This window comes from Phalangium opilio, unplaced genomic scaffold, assembly GCF_054372755.1.
Source record: "Phalangium opilio isolate 3A_F unplaced genomic scaffold, DU_Popi_V2 ptg000045l_1, whole genome shotgun sequence".
Lineage (NCBI taxonomy): Eukaryota > Metazoa > Arthropoda > Arachnida > Opiliones > Phalangiidae > Phalangium > Phalangium opilio.
This window is the reverse complement of record NW_028324168.1, coordinates 6,801,458-6,824,712: the sequence shown is the minus strand read 5'-3', so window position 1 is coordinate 6,824,712 and position 23,255 is coordinate 6,801,458. Positions and strand designations below refer to the sequence as shown.

At 33.5% G+C, this 23,255-nt stretch overlaps 5 protein-coding genes across 12 annotated transcripts; 2 read left to right on the top strand and 3 right to left on the bottom strand.

Annotated features, from left to right (window-relative positions):
• The first annotated feature begins 31 nt into the window (after positions 1 to 31).
• Positions 32 to 1,874, top strand: LOC149677170 (uncharacterized). 2 transcript variants are annotated; one of them, XM_089838193.1, is made up of 6 exons: positions 32 to 421; positions 488 to 550; positions 623 to 819; positions 995 to 1,175; positions 1,254 to 1,461; positions 1,537 to 1,874. In XM_089838193.1, the coding sequence occupies exons 1-4, from the start codon at positions 412 to 414 to the stop codon at positions 1,172 to 1,174; spliced, it is 450 nt and encodes a 149-aa protein (XP_089694319.1). In that variant the 5' UTR covers positions 32 to 411; the 3' UTR covers position 1,175; positions 1,254 to 1,461; positions 1,537 to 1,874. The 2 variants fall into 2 exon arrangements, with proteins under 2 accessions (XP_089694319.1, XP_089694321.1); XM_089838195.1 differs by having other exon boundaries at positions 995 to 1,405.
• Positions 1,871 to 4,813, bottom strand: rho-7 (rhomboid family intramembrane serine protease rho-7). Its single transcript, XM_089838192.1, has 9 exons — positions 4,669 to 4,813; positions 4,273 to 4,501; positions 4,056 to 4,199; positions 3,805 to 3,949; positions 3,589 to 3,738; positions 3,450 to 3,520; positions 3,022 to 3,123; positions 2,844 to 2,941; positions 1,871 to 2,232 (listed from the first exon to the last, which is right to left on the bottom strand). Exons 1-9 carry the CDS (start codon positions 4,749 to 4,751, stop codon positions 2,136 to 2,138), a joined length of 1,119 nt encoding a protein of 372 aa, XP_089694318.1. The 5' UTR covers positions 4,752 to 4,813; the 3' UTR covers positions 1,871 to 2,135.
• mTerf5 (mitochondrial transcription termination factor 5) lies at positions 4,808 to 7,885 on the top strand. Its single transcript, XM_089838184.1, has 3 exons — positions 4,808 to 5,366; positions 5,444 to 5,789; positions 6,253 to 7,885. Exons 1-3 carry the CDS (start codon positions 4,927 to 4,929, stop codon positions 7,051 to 7,053), a joined length of 1,587 nt encoding a protein of 528 aa, XP_089694310.1. The 5' UTR covers positions 4,808 to 4,926; the 3' UTR covers positions 7,054 to 7,885.
• Positions 7,732 to 12,368, bottom strand: LOC149677167 (uncharacterized). Of its 3 annotated transcripts, none has more exons than XM_089838183.1 (12): positions 12,026 to 12,368; positions 11,829 to 11,948; positions 11,540 to 11,771; positions 11,267 to 11,478; positions 11,009 to 11,198; positions 10,655 to 10,939; positions 9,520 to 10,579; positions 9,231 to 9,428; positions 8,881 to 9,126; positions 8,320 to 8,484; positions 8,152 to 8,233; positions 7,732 to 8,064 (listed from the first exon to the last, which is right to left on the bottom strand). In XM_089838183.1, exons 1-12 carry the CDS (start codon positions 12,077 to 12,079, stop codon positions 7,900 to 7,902), a joined length of 3,009 nt encoding a protein of 1,002 aa, XP_089694309.1. In that variant the 5' UTR covers positions 12,080 to 12,368; the 3' UTR covers positions 7,732 to 7,899. The 3 variants fall into 3 exon arrangements, with proteins under 3 accessions (XP_089694309.1, XP_089694307.1, XP_089694308.1); XM_089838181.1 differs by having other exon boundaries at positions 10,655 to 10,942; positions 12,026 to 12,366; XM_089838182.1 differs by having other exon boundaries at positions 9,231 to 9,425; positions 10,655 to 10,942; positions 12,026 to 12,366.
• Positions 12,369 to 13,010: 642 nt separating this feature from the next.
• Positions 13,011 to 23,217, bottom strand: Dp (transcription factor Dp). Of its 5 annotated transcripts, none has more exons than XR_016366581.1 (13): positions 22,924 to 23,217; positions 21,825 to 21,965; positions 21,632 to 21,698; positions 18,649 to 18,797; positions 18,333 to 18,472; positions 18,013 to 18,241; positions 17,804 to 17,947; positions 17,666 to 17,734; positions 17,449 to 17,594; positions 17,212 to 17,378; positions 17,045 to 17,111; positions 14,548 to 15,935; positions 13,011 to 14,272 (listed from the first exon to the last, which is right to left on the bottom strand). XR_016366581.1 is itself a non-coding variant. In XM_089838187.1 (13 exons), exons 3-13 carry the CDS (start codon positions 21,948 to 21,950, stop codon positions 15,767 to 15,769), a joined length of 1,473 nt encoding a protein of 490 aa, XP_089694313.1. In that variant the 5' UTR covers positions 21,951 to 21,965; positions 22,924 to 22,971; positions 23,037 to 23,217; the 3' UTR covers positions 13,011 to 15,766. The 5 variants fall into 5 exon arrangements, 4 of the variants coding, with proteins under 4 accessions (XP_089694313.1, XP_089694311.1, XP_089694315.1 ...); XM_089838187.1 differs by having other exon boundaries at positions 13,011 to 15,935; positions 22,924 to 22,971; positions 23,037 to 23,217; XM_089838185.1 differs by having other exon boundaries at positions 13,011 to 15,935.
• Positions 23,218 to 23,255: the final 38 nt, after the last annotated feature.

Below are 23,255 nucleotides of genomic sequence, written 5' to 3'. Positions count from 1 at the left end.
GGAAGCACATGGCTAGTTTGTAGCTATGTTTTAGCGTTAACCAAACTAAAAATAGAAAAGGTTATATTTCAGAGCATAATCAGATAAATTTGATTAAAATTAGCTGAGATAGACAAAAATTAATTCATCTATTAATAAATAGGCTGATCATTATATTTCCTGCATAATTAATAAAATATTTATACAACTAAACGAATTTTTGGCTTCATAAGCATTTAAGAAACACTCTTCATAATGTGATTTCCGTACAAGTATATTCTATTGCCTTAATTCAAAACGCGTTGTATACGACTAGGCGTAGGTAGGTAGGTGTATACTTGATAACTGGAAAACCACCTGCTAAAACGACACCCAAACTATGTGTTGTGTGATGAAGTTATTTTAGTCCTGATTTTGAGCTCTAGACCTACAATGAACTCAGGTAGACCTCTATTTCGTTTTATATTTAGTTAATTGAATATAATAATAATATAATTCATTCCTATAGCGATTTTAAGTTGCAAATCAAAATTTATAACCATGGGAGGACGGTATTATTTATACGTGGAAGGTTTGGCTTCAATGAGCATGCAGTTTGTTAAATTTTAACCAGAATCTAACAAAAGATTATTGTTGTATTTAGAAAGCAATAAAGGTTTCACGACAGTTAAAATTAAAAGAGTTAAAGTTATCACTGAAGCGGAAACTCCCATATCCGTTTCCTTAAATAGAATGGAAGGAAGCGCGGAAGATGCGCAAGATATAATTTTAAAACCACTGGAAAAATACGCACAAATATTTATACTTAAATTGAATATTAATAGTGATCAAGTCATTAAGGTTACTTATACTTCACTGGCTTTGACTTTTCTTAAACTGACGTCCAAATTTTGAAACGTAAAACTAACCGTAAAACAATTTGGCCCAAGACACAATATTTTTTTATCAAAACAAAATGGTCAAAACCATAATAAAAGATTTTACATTCTGAAAATTTCCGAACTTTTTTTTCTAGATGCAGGAGGTTTCTTTAAAGTTAATTGTGGGATTTAATTATAATAAAGGAGAGGAGTGCGTAAATATGGAATTAACTCACGCCCTTCCCAAGTTAAGGATACGTAGACCTTCATTCTCACTTCTGGCTGTTCCAAAAAGCCAGGAGCCATTATACGCGGGGGAAAGGCAAGTTATTTGAGGTTCTATTGTTAATTTCTTTCGGGTAAATATTGATTACCGCGATATATAACATTTAATTCGTGTTTTCTACACTTCAGATTCGAGATAATTTATAAACTAATTAATCATTTACACGAATTTTGCGTCAGCTTAGAATGGAAACCAGAATTATTAAATTATGGAGAAGCTCAAAAATACTCGGACGTAATTTGTCATCAACCCAGGACCATGGTTTACCAATGTAAACCAGGTATGGTAACTTCCATCAGCGTACCATTTACTATTTTAACCCAAAGTGCTATAGAGGTTTGAAAATTTTGATAATTCAGATTCTAAAGAGTTTTGTATCTATTAATTCTTAAAGTTAAATTTTAATTCCAGTTAGTATCGCCAATTAAAGCAACACTGCAATATTTAGAAACCAAAACTAAACCCATGATGATGAAATCAAAATTTAAGAGGATAAGCAGTTCAAGATCTACCGGAAGTTTGCCATTAATTATTTATGAAGATAATAATTTAGATAAAGAAATTCAAATGGGAGAATCAAATGATTATAAAAATAAAACCATAACTAAAACTTACTCTTGCGTTAGCTCTGTCAAATTAACCATGGGGAAACTGTGTGAAAATTCTTTACAAGTTTACACATTGAATCCTAGAACTGGTTTATAATAAAATGTACTTTTATGTTGCAGTTTAAATAAAAGACAACTTTATTTTGAAATTATAAAACTGTGAACTAAATTTTTATTTGCAATTCAAAGTAATTCTAAAAAACATTTTGAACATTTTTTTTACACAAAATCATGACTTATTCAAAGATATAATTAATAATTCCACATTGCTAATAATAATAACATAAAATGATTAAAATAATTCATATAATTTAAATACGTCTATTTTAAAGTCAGGATTTTTTTTTTTCCAAAGTAATTAACATAATTCTTGACCTAAAAGAAATAATAATAATTCCCTAACTAACTTTTTCCCAATCCTTCACGTATTTTATGCCACCACATCATAACGGGTTCTCTATTTTTCCATAATAATTCTTGACCATAGAAACCATAACCACTGTAAAGATTCAAGTATTTTCTTGAGCTCATTAGTCAGAGTTCCTTAAAAGGAGGGTGAAGTAGAAAATCAAGTGATTTTTTAACGATTTTTCTACTAATTATAAGACCAGTCTGCATAGTGAAACATTCAGGAAATACCAGCTCCGAATGATTTTAAAATTCAAATTAGGTTCAGATTTTAAGGATAATTTTAAGGAAGGACTGCCGACCAATCGCGTAACGTCCTGCCTTTTTGTTAACAAAATTCTCGTGGCACGTTCCGTGTTGAATGAAATTTATCACGAGATTTGATAAAATTCGCGCGCCACGTGATAATCATGGCGCAAGACATGGAGCATGCGTGCCACGAGAAATATGTTAGTAAAAAGGCAGGGCGTTACGCGATTGGTCGGCATGCAGTCCTTGTTTAAAATTATCCTTAAAATCTGAACCTAATTTGAATTTTAAAATCATTCGGAGCTGGTATTTCCTGAATGTATCACTATGCATGCAGACTGGTCTTATAATTAGTAGAAGAATCGATAAAAAATTACTTGATTTTCTACTTCACCCTCCCTTTAATTAACTAAAATTATTTTAAATTTTCATTTAAAATTAAATAATACTAACATTCCAAATAAGGCTCCCCCTAAATGAGCAGCGTGATCAAAAATACGCCATCCTAGAGCTAAACCCGCAACATCTAGGCCCATTACAGCCATTATAGCCTAAAATATTTTAATTAGGACATTTAAAGGGATAGTATCACGCAAAACTCAATGGGACAAAAAAAATTAAAAAAATTTACATATCCTGCAGGAAAGGTAAAAAATGGTAAGAAAACTATGGCAATTTGAGCATCAGGAAATTTGAAACATATTGGAGCTAAGATAGCAAATAATGCTCCACTCTGAACAAGTATAAAAAATTCTGTTAAAAAGATATTCAAGATTTATATCTACATAACCAAAACCGGATTTATGGGATAAGAACATCGGATCGTAGCTTTAGCCTCTAGTACCATCCTGGCATACTTTATTGAGAAACTTCGTCTGCTTATATATTGACTCCACCCACAAATTCGATCTCTAGAACTAGCTATATACAGAATTTGTGGGTGGAGTCAAAATATAAGCAGACGAAGTTTCTCAATAAAGTATGCGAGGATGGGGAGTGAATTCGCTAACTCCGACGTTCTTATTCCATAAATCCGTTTTTGACATAACATTATCTTACAGCTCCTAAAGATGGTGTTAATCTTTTAGTTGCTATTTTGTGTACGTAACTTACAAATGACGAAACAACTCCTTTAAATTAATAAATAATATACCTTTCAATATTTAAAAAAACATTGAAAAATATTGTACCAACTAACCTGCACTCAAATAAACACCTAGAAATTGTTCTTTACCGAACAATTTACCAGCTATGTTTGAGAAACTAAATAAAACATACATATTTGCCGCTAAATGGAACAGTGAAAAGTGACTAAATGTTGAAAGCAGCATTGGTAAACATACTGCTTCTATAAAATTAGTATAAATTATTAGTATACTATAAATCTTCTATAACCCAAAAAATATTTACTAACTAGAGGACGGATTAGATGTGAAGTATTTAATCATGAAAGGGGTTAAACTCTTGACCCTCCACATTCCAAATACAACAACATTAATGAAGATTATTCCCACGGATAATTGTTGACCATCAGATAAACTATTCCACCAGGCATTCAACTATAAACAGCCACACCGTACCGTAAGTTGTGGTATACCAAGAAATGTTTTATATTTTTTCAAAGTATCGATACCCTCCTAAGCCTAGATCAAATTTAATCCTCACATGTCTCCTTAATTCACTTTGTTTAAAGGCTGGCTGCTTTTTCCACATTCCCCCGAGTTTGCTTTCTCTTAAATGCCTGATAGCGTCAGATCTCATTTGTTCATATTGCCATACTGTGCATCCGACAAAGCTAGCACCACAAACCTTAATGGCAATTATTAAACAATTTATCATCCCCCATATGGACTTAAAACCATTAAATCCAATCAAAACCTACCCCCACTGTGAATAAAAATGGCCTCAGAAGTTTCCTAAAGTTACCAGGTTCATTAGAAACTGCCTGAACTGGGGATAAACCAAAACGGTTGGGCCTTTTTGAGACTGAAGATGGGTCATTATTGGTTTTAAACCATCTAATAATCTTTCCCCTAGACGCTCTGAGATTTATATTTGAGAACTCGAGTAGTTTTTTAAGCTGACATGTTTGATTTGTTAACGTGGAATACCTAAAGTTGAGAAAATAAATGTTACGATTACGAAACACATGGGGTACTAAGGAGAAGCCAAAATCAACCAAGGCTTAAGAATTTCATAAAATATATTGGACCCAATCCGTAATTTAAGTTTGATACTATTATTAAACACAAATAGCGATAATTTAAATTTGTTTTACCTTGCGTAATTCCCTTTAACAGATTTAGAATAATTATTAGTAACTGCGCGAAAATAACACGATGTTAACAAGGCTGATGTCATTTTGAAAAGTGAATGAACTTTAGTTTAACTTAGTCTAAGCAGACGACAAAACATGTACCACGTGCTGTTAATTGCGCCAAAAGTGCCGTGGCCGGCCACCGTGACCCTTATATGCCATGTGACATTGACCAGAAGTGGTGGTTCGTGACTACCCGCGAAAATTAAACTAGTAAAAATGTCTTTAAATATTATTTTTAAACGTATAAACGCTTTAAAAAACTTACAATTATTAAAATATGCAAAACCAAAGCTATTTAAACCACCAATAATCACGCGGAATAATTATGTAGCCTTTAATAATTGGCCTGATGATATAAATGCTACCCAAATAGAAAAAGATAAAAGCACGGATTTTGAAAAAATAAGTGAAATTGCCAAGCTTTTAAAATGCTCAAATATCATAGCTATGAAGCTTATTGCAAAAAACAAAAAGCTTTTAAGAAAAAGACACAATTTGTTAGCGAAGGATACCAAATTCTTGACAGATCATTTGGATCTTACAGATATAATTACAAACCCTAAAGTTCTAACATTAAGTCCAGGTTATATTGATCAACATTACTACATACTACAAGAAGTGGGTTTAAGGAATATCAAAGCGTCAAGTTTAATCCTGTAATTAGTATATTAATTTTCCCAAACTAAACTAAACCATTTCAAGCTCAATCTTTAAGTTTATTTTTTCCCCCCAGGTTTTATCAAATCATGAGCAAAAATGTTGAGGAACTAAAAAGAATGGAATTGATCCAGTTAAATGTGGATCCTTTAGAAAATATGCTTAGAATTTTGGGAAATGATTCGGAACTGTGTTCACAAATAAAATACAATCTAAGCTTCCTAAGTGATGATCACCAAAGTATATCAGTTCATACTTTGCGTCATGTCATAGTTTGTACCTATTTGGGTTTCAAACTCGGTATCACGATTGAAGAAGTTATGAAAAGGTTCAGCACTTACTCATCAGTCAAGAATAGATCTCTTTCAAATCTTACACAAATTTTTAATATTCTTGAAAATAACGGCTATCCCATGGAAAAGGTGAAAAAAAAATATATTTAAATCTCGTTAAGCCTATTTTATAAGCGCCATCTAGCGATATTTCTATTTTAAGCCTATTTTTAAAGCGCCATCTAGCGATATTTCTATTTTAAGCCTAATTTTAAATGCGCCATCTAGCGATATTTCTATTTTAAGCCTATTTTTAAAGCGCCATCTAACGATATTTCTATTTTAAGCCTATTTTTAAAGCGCCATCTAGCGATATTTCTATTTTAAGCCTAATTTCATAAGCGCCATCTAGCGATATTTCTATTTTAAGCCTATTTTTAAAGCGCCATCTAGCGATATTTCTATTTTAAGCCTAATTTTAAAGCGCCATCTAGCGATATTTCTATTTTAAGGCCAATTTTAAAGCGCCATCTAGCGATATTTCTATTTTAAGCCTATTTCCGAAGAAATTTTAAATATACAATTAAAAACCACTAAATAATTATCATTTCAGCTAACGAATAACATCTTTATCTTGAGTGGCGACCCTAAAAACATAACGGAACTCATGAAATTAGGTTTATACAAAGGAATAGACTTTAAATCCCTAATTTTCAAAAATGCATACTTATTCATATGTAAATCTCAAAACATGTTATTTAACGCGGAACTAATGTTTCAAAATGGATTTACCGCGGAACAAATCATGGATTGCCCTAGAATATTAGGCCTAAGTCCCGAAACTATTGTCAAACGTTTAAAAGACCTTCACCAAATCCCTGAATTGGGAGTAATGAGATTCCACCCTAAATTTATCCACTTAATAAACTCCTACAACACCGCGATTGAACGTTTAGAAAACTTAAAATCTGAAGGTTTTTCTACATTCTCAATAAGCTGCTTAGTTTCGTCTGAAAATAACTTTAAAGCTAAAAAACAATATGGTAGCGATACTAATACCGGAAGTGAAATGGTTTACTATCTTTCACACTTTTTTAACAAATCAAATGAGGAAATTAAGAAACAATTGTCAAAACATCCGAGAAGTAGAAAGCATCGTAATGCTGTAAATATGGAAACAAACTGCAAGTTTTTACTAAACTCGGGTGTCACCAAAGAGCAGCTATGGAACAGTTTACCCGTTATTTTCTACTCTGAAAAATTGGTTGCTGAAATTTTCACCAACATTGAAAGATACGTAGAATTAGAACCCTTTGAAGAATGGCGCAAACATCCGCTTCTGTTAGATTTAGTTATTTATTATATTGAAAAACGTAGCGGATTTAACGGAGATGGTGCCTTAAGACTTCATTAATAAAAGGTTGTTTCTATTTAGGCTTAAGTTTTGGTTCTTAAATAGCCAGGAAGCCTATTTAGGCTCATCCCAAATTTTGGGCTTAAAGGGAGGGTGAAGTGGAAAATCAAGTAATTTTTTATCGATTCTTCTACTAATTATAAGACCAGTCTGCATATAGTGAAACATTCAGGAAATACAGACTCCGAATGATTTTAAAATTCAAATTAGGTTCAGATTTTAAGGATAATTTTAAAGAAGGACCTCCGACCAATCGCGTAATGCCTTGCCTTTTTATTAACAAAATTCTCGTGACACGCATGCTCCATGTTGAATGAAATTTATCACGAGATTTGATAGAATTCGCGCGCGACGTGACAATCGTGGCGCGAGACATGGAGCATGCGTGCCACGAGAATTTTGTTAATAAAAAGGCAGGGCGGTACGTGATTGGTCGGCAGTCCTTGTTTAAAATTATCCTTAAAATCTGAACCTAATTTGAATTTTAAAATCATTCGGAGCTGGTATTTCCTGAATGTTTCACTATGCAGACTGGTCTTATAATTAGTAGAAGAATCGATAAAAAAATCACTTCATTTTCTACTTCACCCTCCCTTTAATAGCCTATTACCTGATGAATACTATTTAAGCCCAAACTTTGGGCCTAAATCGCCAGTATCTTAATTAAAAAAAAATCAATTTTTCGCTTTGGACAATTGAATTTATTGTAAAGACATCGTGTAAAATTATTTAAAGAAACGAACTAAATTTTGTACAAAAATTACAAACAATTAAAAAACTAAACTAAAATAACACAAACAAATGAATTAATTAAAAATAAATGAAAATAAATAATTAAAATTAAAATCACGGCGTTTCTTTTAACTCTTCTTCGTGTTTCAGAAAAGACATAAGAGACTCGGACATGACAGTCTGATTGGTCATTGGGACATGATGAGTGCCTGTCATATTTGAAACTGTGATTTCGGGACCAATTAGGGTTAAATTGACCGCCATTAAATCGTCTTCATCCTAATTAATGGAAATGCAACAGAGTAATTTAATTTACTAATTTCTTTGTTAAGTTGCTGAAAAAAGTAAAAAAACACCCCAACTTACCACCCAATTGTTCCTTGCAGCATCTTGTTCTTTAACGGGAGTTGACTGACATTTAGCTCTTTGTAAATCAAATTCATCCAAACTAAAAGAAAAATTAAATAAAATAAAATTAACTCAAATTTAAGTTAACAGATTTACAATACAACTAATTAATTAATTAATACAAACTTAGGACTGAAATTTGATAGTCTAGACGCGGTATTTGAAGCCACGCCTGACTTGGGCTTATAATTTTGTTTCAATAAATCTCCCCATCTTGTTTGAACTTCATTTGACGCGGTAGATGTTGATTTAGTAGAATTTGTGTTTGAAATTAATGGTTCGGGTGTAGATCTATAAAAATTAAATTAAATATTGAAAGTTCAGGGTTCGTACGAAATTTTTACATTGAAAATCCCTGACTTTTCCAGGATATCCCTGACCAAATTTTAGCAATATCCCTGACCATTTTAAGGTGTTAACCAGAGCCCACTTCATCATTCACACCTGGCTCATATTAAGCATTGCTCGAAGCAATCATGGTTTGATATACAAAACGAAATCCCTAACATATCCCTGACTTTTTAGGAAAATGTTTTAAATCCCTGACTTATCCCTGACTTTTTCCCCTATTTTCCATATCCCTGACTTATCCAGGTTTTCCAGGTTATCCAGGTTCCGTACAAACCCTGAAGTTAGTTAAAAAAAAACCCCAAAAAACCCCAAGGAAAATTAATATTTATTATTTACCTTGCTGCTGATTTGGAATCTTCTAAAGAAAGATGTTTAAAGAATCCACCCGATTTGGGTGCAATCAAAAAGGGTCCTGAGGCGGTGGCTAAAGGTGACTGGTCTTCATAACCCTTTTTTGGAAATATCAGCTCCCTTGAACAGTTAATTGAAGTTTGAGGCGTATCCACTTCAGGGATGGTACTAAGTTCGTGCGGTTCATTTTCCTCATCAACCCAATGTGGATAACTAACAGGTGGTTTTGCCCTACAATATTTATTTAGATTTTTAAAAAATTAATTAAATTAATTAATTAATGCTTTTATAAGTTAAGCCTTAAGCTAAGTTTTAATTTTAATTTTAATTTTAACCTTATGCAATCCTCTAAATTATGTCCAGTTGGTAATATGGCCAAAATTTCCCTTAAATCATCTATGGTTTCAATTGGTACATCAAACTCGCCACTCTTTAACTTTCCAGTCAAAAACTTATGTTGAATGTAAGTTGGAATTTTGAAATCGGAAGTTAAAGATTGAGGGAGGGTTTTTGTTTTGGAATCACTAAAACTGCTGCCAAAAAAGAATTAGAATTAAAAATAATTAGCATTAGTTGAAACTAAAAGATAAGAGAAGAAAAGAAAAGAAAATCAATTACGACAACCTCTTAATTGAACTTGAACTTTTGCTTGATTGACTAGATTCGGTACTGGTTGGTTCTTCCGAATAATAATTTGGCTCCTTAGTTTGAATTGTTAATTCTCCATCAACTTCGTCATCCGTCACTTCCTTATTGGTTTCAAGTTGTTTCTCTTCATCTTTCATTTCAGGGAAAATTCTATGACGAACTGCTTTCTTCATCTTCCTTCCTCTAAATTCCTCCAAGTAAGTTTTAGGGTCAGAAACTGTAATTTCCTTGAAGAACCTTTCAGGACGTTTAAATTCAAATTTGAAAGTCGTTCTGGGATCATCCCCGATATATTTGTCCAAAACTTTCTTGATTTGAGTGGATAATACGCTTGACCCAATTGTAGAAGAAGATGTAGTTGTAGATGTAGTTGTGCCGCTTGAAATTTGTTCCTGCTTATTTTGTCGCGTTTTTGCCTTAGTTTCATTCGTTTTTTCTTGGGTTTCAACAGTCGTTGTTGGTCTTGAACCAATTGTAGAAGAAGATGAAGTTGTAGATGTAGTTGTGCCGCTTGAAATTTGTTCCTCCTTATTTTGTCGCGTTTTTGCCTTAATTTCATTCGTTTTTTCTCGGGTTTCAACAGTCGTTTTTGGTGTTGAAGAAGCGATACTCGAAGTACCAACTGTTGTAGGAGATATTTGAACATTTGGAGTAACTAAGGCCTTTGTTGAAGTTCCGGGAGACGTTATTATTATTTCTGGGGTATTAGACGTTGATTGAGAGATATTTGAAGAACCAATAGTAGTAGAAGAAGAAGATGAAATTGATTCTGGATTTGGAGTGGGTGATGAGCTTTCAGGATTAATTTTTCTATTTGAAACATATTTTGGGGATGCAAAGAATTTCTTTGTCTTGGCTTGACGAATTAAATGTCGCTCGTATTTTTGCAACATTGAATGAGTTAAGGGATTATTGGTAGTGTCTAATTCATGTGGTAGAGACGCAGCAAATGAGCTTGAGGAAGAGCTTAAAGATGATTCTGGCATAAGCTTTTCGGGTGTTTGAGTCCCTACTGTCGCTGTATGTTTAGTATTACCTAAATTAATTAATAATAATTATAAATTTAATTAGTTATAAATAAAATTACGCGGGAAATAATCATTTAACACACAATCTATTCTTGTCGGAGTGATCTTAAGAGTTTCATCCTGCTGCTGCTGCTGCTGATCTGGAGGAGGTATGGCAGGTTGTAAGGTAACGTTCATTCCATTTTGAATAGTTGTATCATCATTTAGATAAAGCCCACTATCAAAATGACCACTGTGATGCTGTGGTCCCATCCACTCATTTCCATAGCTTCCAAAGTTTTGAAAGTCAAGAGTAGTTTCATTAAACTTTCCCTTCTTTGGTTTTCTTCGGGTAACAAAACTGTCAGCATCACTAATAAAGCCAAGGCCTACTATGATTTAAAATTTAGAATGTTAAATTTCATGTTTTAGAAATTAATAATTTTAATTGGGCTTACAATTAATGCCTAGTTCTTCAACAGCTTTTTCAGAAGCCTCCTCACGATTCTTATCTTCTAAATTATTTATTTCTAATGTTTTCTGATTTTTTTTAACTTGGGGCAATGATTCTTGAATTAGTTTCTGTTGCTGTTTTTGTCTATCGGCTCTATAAGCTTTTTCTAAATCTTCAACAACTTCATTATGGCACTAAATTAGGATTAACTCATTAGATTAATTAACCAAAATTAACTATTAAAACTAATTATATTCCTAACATTTAGAATCTGTTCCTTTTCAAGAGCTTGATTGAACCTTTCCCAATTTTTATCATCGATTGCATCAACCCTTTTCCTCCTTGTTTCTTTGGATATTGTTTCTAAACTCTGGGCTTTTAAAGCTTCAACTCTGGCATCTGATTGTTGAGATATTGGTTCCCTAATGCTTTCAAAATACCGCCTCTTTTCAGGTTTTGAAGATGGTTGAAATTCTACGTAAAGTAATAATTAATTTCCTTCTCAGATATTACCCAAAATGCATTTTAATCTTACTATCTAACAAAAGTGGGGCGGGTTCTTTAGAAGGTGGAGGTAATGAAGCTATAAAACCCGCTCGCTCTCGTTCAACTCTTAAAGCAGCCATTCTTGCATTCAATAATTTTTGGGAATCAGATGCTTCAGTATATTGTTTCTGCCTAAGTACTTGCTCAGCGTGTTTGCCACGTTGCTCAGCTCTGGTTCTATTAGATGTTAAAGCCAATATCTTCTCCTGCTGCCTCTGAATCTGCACAAACTATAAAGTAAGCCCACATCCTAATACTCCACATAATCCTATATTAACCTCATCTAGTTTGGCTTTTTGATGTTGCCTTAATGCTTCTAAGTTTGTACCAAAATCTGTCTTGGCCTTCGAGACTATAACTTGATTATTTTCCTTATTCCCACAGTTAATTTCATCAATCTAAATTATATTCAATAACAACATAACACCTGATCAATAAAATGCAAGAGGGTCTAACCAAGGCTTAGCAATCATACCTCCGAATCCTTTGTTTTCTTCTTTGTTAAAATCACGCCGATGTTTTGAGCCATTTCGTAAACAGATAAACTAAATTTTTAAACTAAAACTATTCAATTACACTAATATAAAAACAAACTCAAAAACTTCACGAAATATTATTAAAAGTCCGGTATAATTAGACTTTCAAAAACGGGCGGTCACACAAAAAGGCGGTGCTGACTAGAGTCCCGGACTACCGCGCTGAAAACGTTTATACTTGATACGTCGAAACTCGAAAGACCAACTACCCTTACTAACTACTAGCTTCATAAAAGAAACCTCGGTTCTTTGTATATGCAATGATCACGTGACATATTTGGACCAATGATAGAGCGAAGTGAAAGTAGGTCATAAATTTGAACAACACGTTACACCCGTCTGCTACTACTAGGCCTACTGGGAAATGCCGCTAATAGAGGCGTTTTCCTTTGGGTCCTCGCGGAGCGCTCCAATGGAGGAATAAAACCAGGAGATCCTATTCTTCAAAAACAGTCTTTAACGAAGCTGGAAACTACTACTACAATTTTTATTGCTCCTTGGGAACGCTCCGCGAGGACCCAAAGGAAAACGCTATCAATCTGTAAGGTGAAAAATAAAAAATAAACTCAAACGTATTTAACTTCATTACCTTTCAGAAGATAACAAATTCGATCTAACGAATAAAAAAACTAAGTACAATGAGACAATTAAAAGGAAAGGTGAAAGAAACACGCAAAGAAAAAAGACAGAGAAAGGAAGATAATGTAAAAAATAAACAGTTGTTTTTTAGATTTGCTCTACCAATATTAGCCATAATTATCGGCATCTTAATAACTTATATTTACATAAATACTAGACCTAAAAATGTCCAATAAATAAGCGAAATTCCAAAGCTGTAAAGATTCCAAAAATAATAAAAAAATACCTATATTTTTTATATAAATTCTTTATTAAAGAAAAACAATGCTCAAAAATTTGTATTACATGTTGTTGTTTTTTTTTTTTTATCTTTATGAGCTCACAATGGCTTCTTTCCAATAAACCACTATTACCACCAGGCTGTTTTGTGTCTTTTTTTTTTTTTTTTGCTAAAAGCTACTGAAACATGTAACAAATAGGCAAATTATTTACAAATGGTAACAGGTGTGTTATTTTTTTTAACATTCCTTCCAAATTTTTTAACTTCCCACCTGAAAAATTTTTTAAGTTTTTTTTTTTTTTTGAACTTTCAAATTCAAAATATTTCAATTCAAAATAAAATAAAATGGGTGCAGTTATTGAAAATTTTTTAAATGTACTATTTGATTTTTTTTTATCTAAAATATTTGACGAAATAATTTTTTTTTTTTTTGTATTTTTAAAAAATGAACTTTTAAATTGTTTTTATCTGGTTATCTCTACACAATGTTGGTTGTTTTTTTAAAATGCCAGGGTTATTTATTTTATGTGCTATACAGTTTTTTTTTGTTTTTTAGGGACTAGGTTAATGTTTATTTGTTTTATTTTTTTTTGTTGTAAATATATGGTTTTGGTCCTTTTTTTTTTAGTGTCAAAATATTACAAGGGGGCGTATACGTTATTTGCATAAGTTTATTTTTTTCAATAGTCTCACGGAGTTTTGAAAAGTTTATCATCTTTGTCAAAAAGTTCAAAACTAAAAGGGTTTCCTGGAGCAAAGAGGTAGTTAAAAATAATTAAGGAAAGAGATGCTTTTTTTTAACTAATTTGTTATTTTCAAATGGAATGGATGTTTATTTATTTATTTTTTTTTTTTAGCTTTTGGCAAAATTTTAAACTCGATTTTTTTTTTTGCAAAACGTTTTTTTTTTTTTTTTAAGATTTTGTTGTTATTTTTTCTTTTTTGTTTTATATGTGACCACTATGCAAAAACATTTTATTATTATTTTTATTGGTTTCTGGTAACGTTTTTTTCTTGTCAAATTTTAAAATTAAATTGGTTTAGGCACTTAGTGGTCACTAAAAATATCACTGACCAAGTACAACTGGCAAAAAATGTGTTTTGGTTGTTTCTTTTAAGTTCTTAAATCTAATTTACAATAAAATGTAGGACTGCGTGATAATGGGGGGATCATAGTGTTTCTATATTTTCTTATTCCCAAGGCCAAGGCCAAAGGAATTTTCTAAAATGATCACGTGATCAGAAGTGGCCAGCTACAGATTCCCAACACTTAAGCCTTGTCAAACTAAAGAACTGTATGTCATCAACTTTGTAATCACGTGATCACCTTTTGGCCCGCTGCGGTTAGCGTTAGGTATTCCTTAACACTTAAGCCTTTGTCATTTGTCAAATTAATAACTTAGTTAATAGTTAATGGCTATTGATCACGTTGGCCAGCTGCAGATTCCGCAACACTTAAGCCTTGCCAAACTAAAGAACATGTGTCAACAACTTTGTAATCACGTGATCACCCTTTGGCCCACAGTGGTTAGGGATTCCGCAACACTTAAACCTTTGTCATTTGTCAAACTAAAGAACTTATGTCAACAACTTTGTGATCACCCTTTGGCTGGCAGTGGTTAGGGTTATGGATTCTGCAACACTTAAGCCTTTGTCATTTGTCAAACTAAAGAACTTACATTAACCCCTAGTAATCACGTGATCACCACTCACCCGCCGTTTTTCCCACATAATAAAGAATTGCGGCTAGGGATTCCTAAACACTTAGGCCTTGTCAAACTCTATATAAGCAAAGGCTTAGAAATAAATCAGCCTAAATAATAATAATAATAGGCCTAATTATCACACAGTCCTAAATTAAAATAAAATGGACAATTAACCTAATTATTTCGAGTTACAATTATTTAACGAAATAAAGTGATAATGAATAAAATGATTGCGATTGAATTTTTTTTTTTTTTTTTTCAAAGTTTTAAACAAGTTAAAATAAAAACTGTTATTTACAAATTTCTTCTACGTGAAGGGGGGGGGGCGGGGCTATTAGTTAGAACGTAACGTAACTATAAACGACATAGCTAAAGCAATATATAGTATAGTCATTACTATAATAATTAAAATTTAATTAATTAACTAAATAGAAATAGTAGACAACATTAAACTTGTCTAGAAGGAAAAGTTATTAATTAAATATTGCAATTAAAGATCTAAACATTAAAGCAAAATTAATAATTATATAACCAAAACTAATGGAAATTTTAAAAACCGGTAAAGTTCATCAGTGTGGCATGTGAGGATTAATTAATTAGCAATCACAGAAATTTTTAATTAATCTAAGATAGTTAAAAAATACTAATTAATTTTAAATATGCAAAATATAATTCCGTTGCGTTAAATTCAAAAATTATTTTAAGCTCATAAGCAAAAAGGCTTAGTAAATAATGAAAGGAGATTTGCTAATTAGTTAGTTAATTAATTAATTACTGCACGCAAAATTAGACATAACATAAATTCATGGAAGATTTATATGTTTTTTGGTTTTTAATTTTTCCCCCCAAAAAAATATGAGTAAACAAAAAAAAAAAAAAAAAAAAACAACAGTGCAGGGGAAGAATATTCAAAAATTAAAATTAATTAATTAACATCTAAATTATTTAAACCCCCATTCCTGGTAAAAAAATTTATTTAATGATTATTAAGATGTTTTTTGAAATTGAGAACCATAACTAATCTTAATACTTAACAAAACAAAAAAGAAAAAAAAACCAAGGAGGGAGAGAAAGAAACAGAGAGAGAAAAAGAACAAAAAACAAATTGTGCAGATTTACTCTTCACCACTGGATGCTCCTGGCTCGGAATCGCTATCAGAATAATCATCATCAGATTCGCTGCTTGATTCAGCACGAGAATGCGAGGAGGATCCAACACTAGATTGTCTGGAGTAGTGAGCTGAATCTGGATCACCCTCCATGCTACTAGAAGTACCGCGAGGTCTGAAGAAAAATTGCACCCATTTAAACTAAGACTAACATTTAAACAAGACTAATCATTTTGCAATACTCCGCAAGTGGTTTTCCAATGTGCTAAAGGGGTACTTAAGGCTATGCAGTGCCTCTTATCATACAAATTAACACAATCAAAAATAAACCCTTGAAGTCATAAATTTCACAATTTCCTTTGCCAAACACTATAAAGTTACAAAGAGCAACAGTTTAGGCCTGCCCAATTAAATACCCCCCTGGGATACAGTGACCACAACATTATAAGATGCCATTTCTAGTTTAGCATAGATTTTTTTTTATCTTTGGTAAATCGTAAATTAATAAATTTAACAATTTCTTTTGCCAAAAAACTAAATCCATCAAGATACTGGTCAATTGAAGGCGTTCCCGATGTCTATGGACAGTTCCCAAGCAACCCCCACCACGTCTAATGGGCCCCCAGTGAGTTAAGTCTTTCAATACATGTATATGAATACAATAACTGGTTCTGAAGTCAGGGACAATATATATACCAAAAACGGATTTATGGGATAAGAACGTCGGATCATAGCTTTAGCCTCTAGTACCATCCTCGCATACTTTATTGAGAAACTTCGTCTGCTTATATTTTGACTCCACCCACAAATTCGATCTCTAGAAGTAGCTATATACAGAATTTGTGGGTGGAGTCAAAATATAAGCAGACGAAGTTTCTCAATGAAGTATGCGAGGATGGGGAGTGAATTCGCTAACTCCGACGTTCTTATCCCATAAATCCGTTTTCGTATATACTTATAAGAGACTAGAAAACACTGCAAATTTTTCATTTCCAATGAGTTTAAAAATGATAAATTTGATGCTTAACTATGGGAAAACTTCCCAAACTAAGTAATAAAAAATATAGGATATTATAGGACCTTTCATGAAATTATAGGATATTATAGGACCTTTCATGAAATTATAGGATATTATAGGACCTTTCATGAAATTATAGGATATTATAGGACCTTTCATGAAATTATAGGATTTTATAAGATATTATAGGACCTTTCACGAAATTATAGAATGTAGGACAGGATCAAAATTATAGGATTTTATAGGTTATTATAGGACCACATTACCTTTCTGGTCTGGCAGCGGCACTAAGGGTCATTCCAGGTGGAAGATCACCACCTCCATTGGCCATTTCTACATAAAAAAAAACACCAAATAAAAATAGCTTAACACCACAACCACAAATGGGTGTTACTGTTTCTAGAGAAAATATTCAATTGAAAGAAATCCTTACGTATAACATAAGGTTCTAAGGCTTTTGGCACCATTTTCCTAGCTTTTTCTAAGTTTTCAGGCGTACACGTTCCTTTGTCTAAATCAAAGGCCAAACCCATTCTCTTTAATACTTCTATATCATCGTGAATTTCGAATGTGTTGTCAAATGTAAACAGGTACTCTGATCTAAAATTATCGGAAATTGGTTTAAAACTTTAAATATCTTTAATAAAAAATCATTTTCAAGGTGGCGTACTTGTCACTGGAAATGCTGCAATCAATCACAGTGCTTTTATTTGTATTAACAATGATGTATGGCAGTTGAATGGCTGAGTTAGGCGAGGGTTCACTCTGTCTTTCCAGAGTTTTATTTCTTTCGACCAAATTTTTGAAGGCAATTTGCTATTAAAATAACAAAGCTTAAAAACTCGCGACTCCTTCAAAATTAGTCTAAAAGTAATGAACTTAAATACTTGTAGAATTAGATCGTGTAACTGTTGATTCTTCAACCTTAACCTCTCCAAACGTTTGGACTTTTCAATCTAAGTAATTTTAAATTTGTTTAATCCTTAAGTCCTCCGAGGAATGGGGTTAAAGTTCAAACCACGTACTTCTAAATTCTGGCATTCCTGAGCGGAATTAGTTGGCAAACCCAACCATTTAATTTCTTTTTTCTCTTTTGAGATTATATTCATCGCCATTAAGACGTTTAGAGCATCGTAAACTCTCCTCCTGATATTCTTCTGATCATAAGCCTAAACAAAAACCCCCACGCGTTAACCTATAACCTTACAAAAAAGGCGTAGGTCAAAACCCTAACCTGGTCACAACTGGAAGCTCCGGCTCTATGAGACTGTAAGGTAAACTCGGCCACTAATTCGTCAGCGACTTCATTATACGAAGTCGTTCCCTTCTTTTGTACCTTTTCGCAAACTTTCATGGAAAAATGCCTCAAACCTTTACCTCCACCTTTGTCAGCGTTGTTGGCGGAACTACCACTACCCCCGACATTTCCACTCAGACCACTAATGTTTCTACGACTTCTTTTACTGCAATGCAAATGCAGCGGGACATAAGGGTTTTAAGAAACCAGAAGATGGGGGGGGGGGGGCTTTGAGAAGTTGTTAAGTAATAACTCACGGGTCATTATAATCCTCAAGTTCGAGGGTTCGTTTACCACTCAAAGAGGTTTGGTCTGAGTAAGCCGTTTTAGGGCTAGAACCAATTGCGTGCCCACCAACTGAAGGCAATGTGGCGGCTCTTTGTTGGCTGTTTAATATCTAAAAGTTCTCCGAAAGTTAGAATACTAAGGGGACGTTTATATAATCAGGTTGGACATTGTTGGGTCTTTATGTCTATGATCATGGGTCAGGGTCAAAGTTAAGGGTCTCTTGACCCGTACAGCGTTAAAAAATGTCCAACCATTACAATGTGTTGTTAAGAAACTAAAGCTAACCATGGGCGTATTTTGTAGGTGAACTGTCTTGGGTAAAATAGTAGGTTCGGTTTTAAATGGCGACATTTTCGTTGGTGTAGCCACAGCTGTTGTGGCAGTCCCCGCGGGATTAGCAATTGGAACTGCTATAAATTGCGTGGTCCCCATACCTAAAAATGAAACCCAAAAATATTTCTAGACACCAGACGTTACAACAAAGCCTAGCGCGACTTAACTTAACCTATAATGACACGGAGGTCATCATGATCATTTAATACTTTATATAAAAAAACACTGCTATCTACACGAGAGGAACACTGAAAAGTATAGCAGAAGGCTAAAGAGGTATAGTCTATCATTACATTAGAGAGCCTTCTACATGGTCCAATGCTCGCTATTCCCTCAGGCCACGCATTTTTTCTCCCCTTCAGGTGATTTAAAAATTCTAGGGGTAGTACCCTACCCTTGTATAAAAATCTATCTACACCACCCCATTTCCTGGCTAGCTTACAGTACAACGTATAGTAATTGGAAGAAAGATAAAAAAAAACGCGATAAGTCATTAAACTAAAAGTTTAATTTTACCATAAACCCCCTAATTAGCCCCTTTTGATGAGTGCAAGGTGCTTGCAAAGAATTTAATTGATTTTATGACGTTTGGACCAAAATTTGATAGTCTTTTTAGATTTAATAAAGTTTTTTAATGGTTGCTACATATATTGACGATGTTATCAAACCTTTTAGGTTTAATTTGCAAGCAGCGTAACAACCCTGTTTCCTATATCAAGTTTCAGGAAACTTAAAAATATTAAATTTAAGGTAGGTGTATTTGTGGCTGGCGTGTGACGAAATTTTTTCAAGCATAAAACTCCTATTTGTGCCAAATGTTTCATAGGTAATTGAAGTTCAAAAATCAATCATGAACAAACACTAAACAACATTAATTTTCACTTGATATAAGTTTAAAATAAAACAAAGTTGATTTAAAATGTTCCTACACTTCTAGAAAACTCAAAACGTTACTATACAAATCAATTTTCCAACCCAAAAAGAAATTTACATATTTTATGTATTAGATTACAGAGAGATAACTTTTCTGGATTCGCATCCCCCTCACGTTGATAAAAAACAAGACTTAAAGCCCAGAACAAATTCAGCATTGGACCCTGTCAGCCAGAATGTTATCAGATGTACATAAATTAGAGTAAAACATTCCCTCCCACCCCCCCCCCTCTTGTCTGCCATGTTTAGAAATGAACTTATATTCTCTTCAATCATGTGACACGTATTTCTAGTGAGTCGTGGATAGGTGCAAGTTGACCTTTGAACTCGTGATGTTACGCGAGACAAAGCCGCAGCGGTAGACCTAGTCTCTAGTATATCCCCCTTTTTAAAGTTATGGTGAAAATCGACCGGTTTTAGGGCCCCCTTTCATGCATCTGCCATAGTCTGTTTGAGGAAACTGGAGAAACGTTGTGCATGATACCACAATAATTATCAACGTTTTTAATATCCACGAAAAACACGCGATTTAGGGAATTTTCGCGTCTAATGTATATTTTTATAACAAGGCAGATAGCAGCGTGCCAATTTTTCCATGACGTAAGGGATAATACACCCCCTTTCTTCAAAGCTAAAAGCGACGTAGAATATTTTATCGGGTGGGGTAACGCCTCCCACACATTCGTGCTGGATAGAAAAACGCGCCAAAATGCTCTCGTCCAATAAAAAACCCCTAAAAAAAAGCGCGCCAAATGGAACAGTCCGAGTCTATGGAAAAAGCGCGTGAGAAATCGGTGTATACGTACTACACACTGAAGGCACGAAAAGTAAAGTTTAAAAGGGGGAAAATATATATATAGGGAAACCAGCGCGAAATTCGCGGCCGATCCTGATTCCGAGCTCTGAATGAACGAAGCGCGCGCGGCTTGGCGCCAATTTTATGGCGGGAAATCCAAGAAAAAGATGATTCGCGCTCTCTTTTTGGGCGGGAAAATCTGGCGCGCTTAGCCTGTTGCCTGTAGCAACGGAGGCGAAAACTTGGCGCGTAAAATTTTCGCCATGCCAAAATTGTTTTTAGCCCTTATACCAAAATCGATTCTAGTGTGCCCCTTACACATGAAAAATAATGCAAATCTAACAAAGTTGTTAGATATAAAAGCAAACAATGCAATAATAATCACCCATAAGGGAATTCACTCTGTTTCCGCCCAGTTTCCTCACTTAATTTAGGCGGGAAATCAACGCGAGGTAGTCAAGGAAACCCCTCAAAAACTCCTACAAAATTTATGAGGCATAAAACTGATAAAAATCATAAAAGAATGTCTGTTTAAATCCCAAAAAATTTGGATACTTTTTACTTTGAACCATCAGAAAAAAAAAGGCGGGAACTCAAGAGCGAGCAACATACATTTCATACTATTTGCACCCCCCCCCCCTTTTTCTTACTCCGGGAGGTTTTTTTTTTAAGTTGAGGAAGGGGGGGGGGATGAAACACAGTATGGCAGGGGGCCCCCAGGGCATAATTATATTAAAAAAAGAACTTATTAAATGAGATTTTGATAGAACTCTTTTTCCCAGAAATAGAAATTATGATAGAATTCGATTTCCATTAAGAGTACAGGTTATAAACGTACTGACATTTACAGTAGATGTACATTAAACCTTCTACCTTCTTCAATAAACATTTAAATTAAATGCTAATCTAATTTTGTACAGTATGGACGCCTTATTTACAAAGTAAATTAGTTTCTAGAGCGAGCCTAACATTCATACACCTATCTTAAACCAAAAACCAACATGATAAGAGTACTATGATAATGTACATTTCTTTTGCATGTCTAAATCTGACCTTGGATCCTAAAATTCTGCAAGCCTTAGGGCACATAGACATAGTTTTTAATTTAAAAAGGAAAATATGATCTATATTACGTAACTACATTGAAGCTACATCCTACTCTTACCTAATGAATAAAAGCGGTAAAGATTGGGTAATAAGACTTACCACCACCTTTCTGCAGACCACCAACAGCTTTGAACATGATGTTTCCTTTAGCATCCCGATAAACACCCTTCATAAAGACAAAATAATAAACAATTCATGATATAAACAAGACTGATTTGATTAATGTTATACAGTGTCAGGTAAGATTAATTTATGGTCAAGTTTAAGATAAGTAACTTTACTTAGGACTTACATCTGCAGTTTTGTAGTAACGAAGTACTTGAGCATTGGCATCCGTTTTTGAGCCACTAGGTGAAGCTACAGCTATCACCGCATTTCCTGGTGTAGTACCCAATTTAATCCCTTTAACGTTGGCCATATTCTTTCTCAGTTTCTATTATCAAATGAATGGGAAGCGGAGAAAACTAAATTTATTTCATATTCAAATCACATGAAACATCTTGACCATAGTTTAAACAATTTCTGGACCATTAATATAAAGTTAATAACATTATGACTCATCTGAGTTACAATAATTTAGCCAGTTTAAAATTAAAATAATATAAAAGTTGTATTTCTTTAAGATACTCCGTGTAGAGTAGTTAATGGCAATGCTAACTTAGGTTAATTTGGCCTACTACATCTACTACGATAAACCAATAGGTTACCGCTACAAATTAATAGATATTTTCAAAATTATGTATTATTTGCAATCGCATAAATTTGCCATAATAACACTTCATAAACAAAGGATTGATGCATTTACTTGGCTTCAGGTTAGGGTAAACACCTAACTTAATTTCAGTTTAAAATTGCACACTTAAGTCTAACATCTCAAGTTCATAAAAATGATTTTAATATAACCTATTATAATTAATTTAATTTTAAAAAACTGAGCTACTAGCAAGTGGCAAACAATTTTTCCTCCCCCACGTTGGTATTTCACTACTTTTTCTGCCTTACTTACTTACCCCAAATGTTAGGCTTAGGACAACGTGCTTATTACACTTTTAGATATCGTAATTTCAGCAGAAAATTTCCTTTTGATTAAGCAAACTTTCTAAACAACCTAAATCTAATAATGGCCTTCAATTAGGGTAAATAATACGCGATTTGTTTGTGACATTGAGTTGGGGAACGCGAAAAAAGAGAGGGCCGAAATGGTAGCCCTCGAAATCACGTTGTTCTAAGCTTTCTAGGTACCACATTAGTTGTGACCCGATTACAAAAGCGAGGTATTAGTTAAGCCTAATGATTATCAGGGAGATTACTTAGATTAAACGGGTGATTAGGGTGCGTAATTATCAAACAATTAGGCCTAAAATTTAAACGGAATAAATGAAATAACTCACCCTTTCGGAGGCAAGTTTTCCTCAGCACATCCTAACACCTTCCAATTCCTATGCAAAAATGGCCGCACAGCGTCTAAATTTTGCACAACACTGAATTTTGAATCGCGACTTACGGTTTTTACCAAGACCGAGGCTTAAAATTTTGGTTTTAAAATTTTAACTGGAACTTTAATTATTCACCGGGATTAATATAATTAATTAATATTTACAAATTACGGTCTTAAATCGTGATAATCATCGGCCCGTCTTCTTACCGACGTCGTCCTGTTTTGAAAACGCACTTGGCGCTGGGATAACCTACTAGAACGATGATTGGTTAACGAGAAACACGT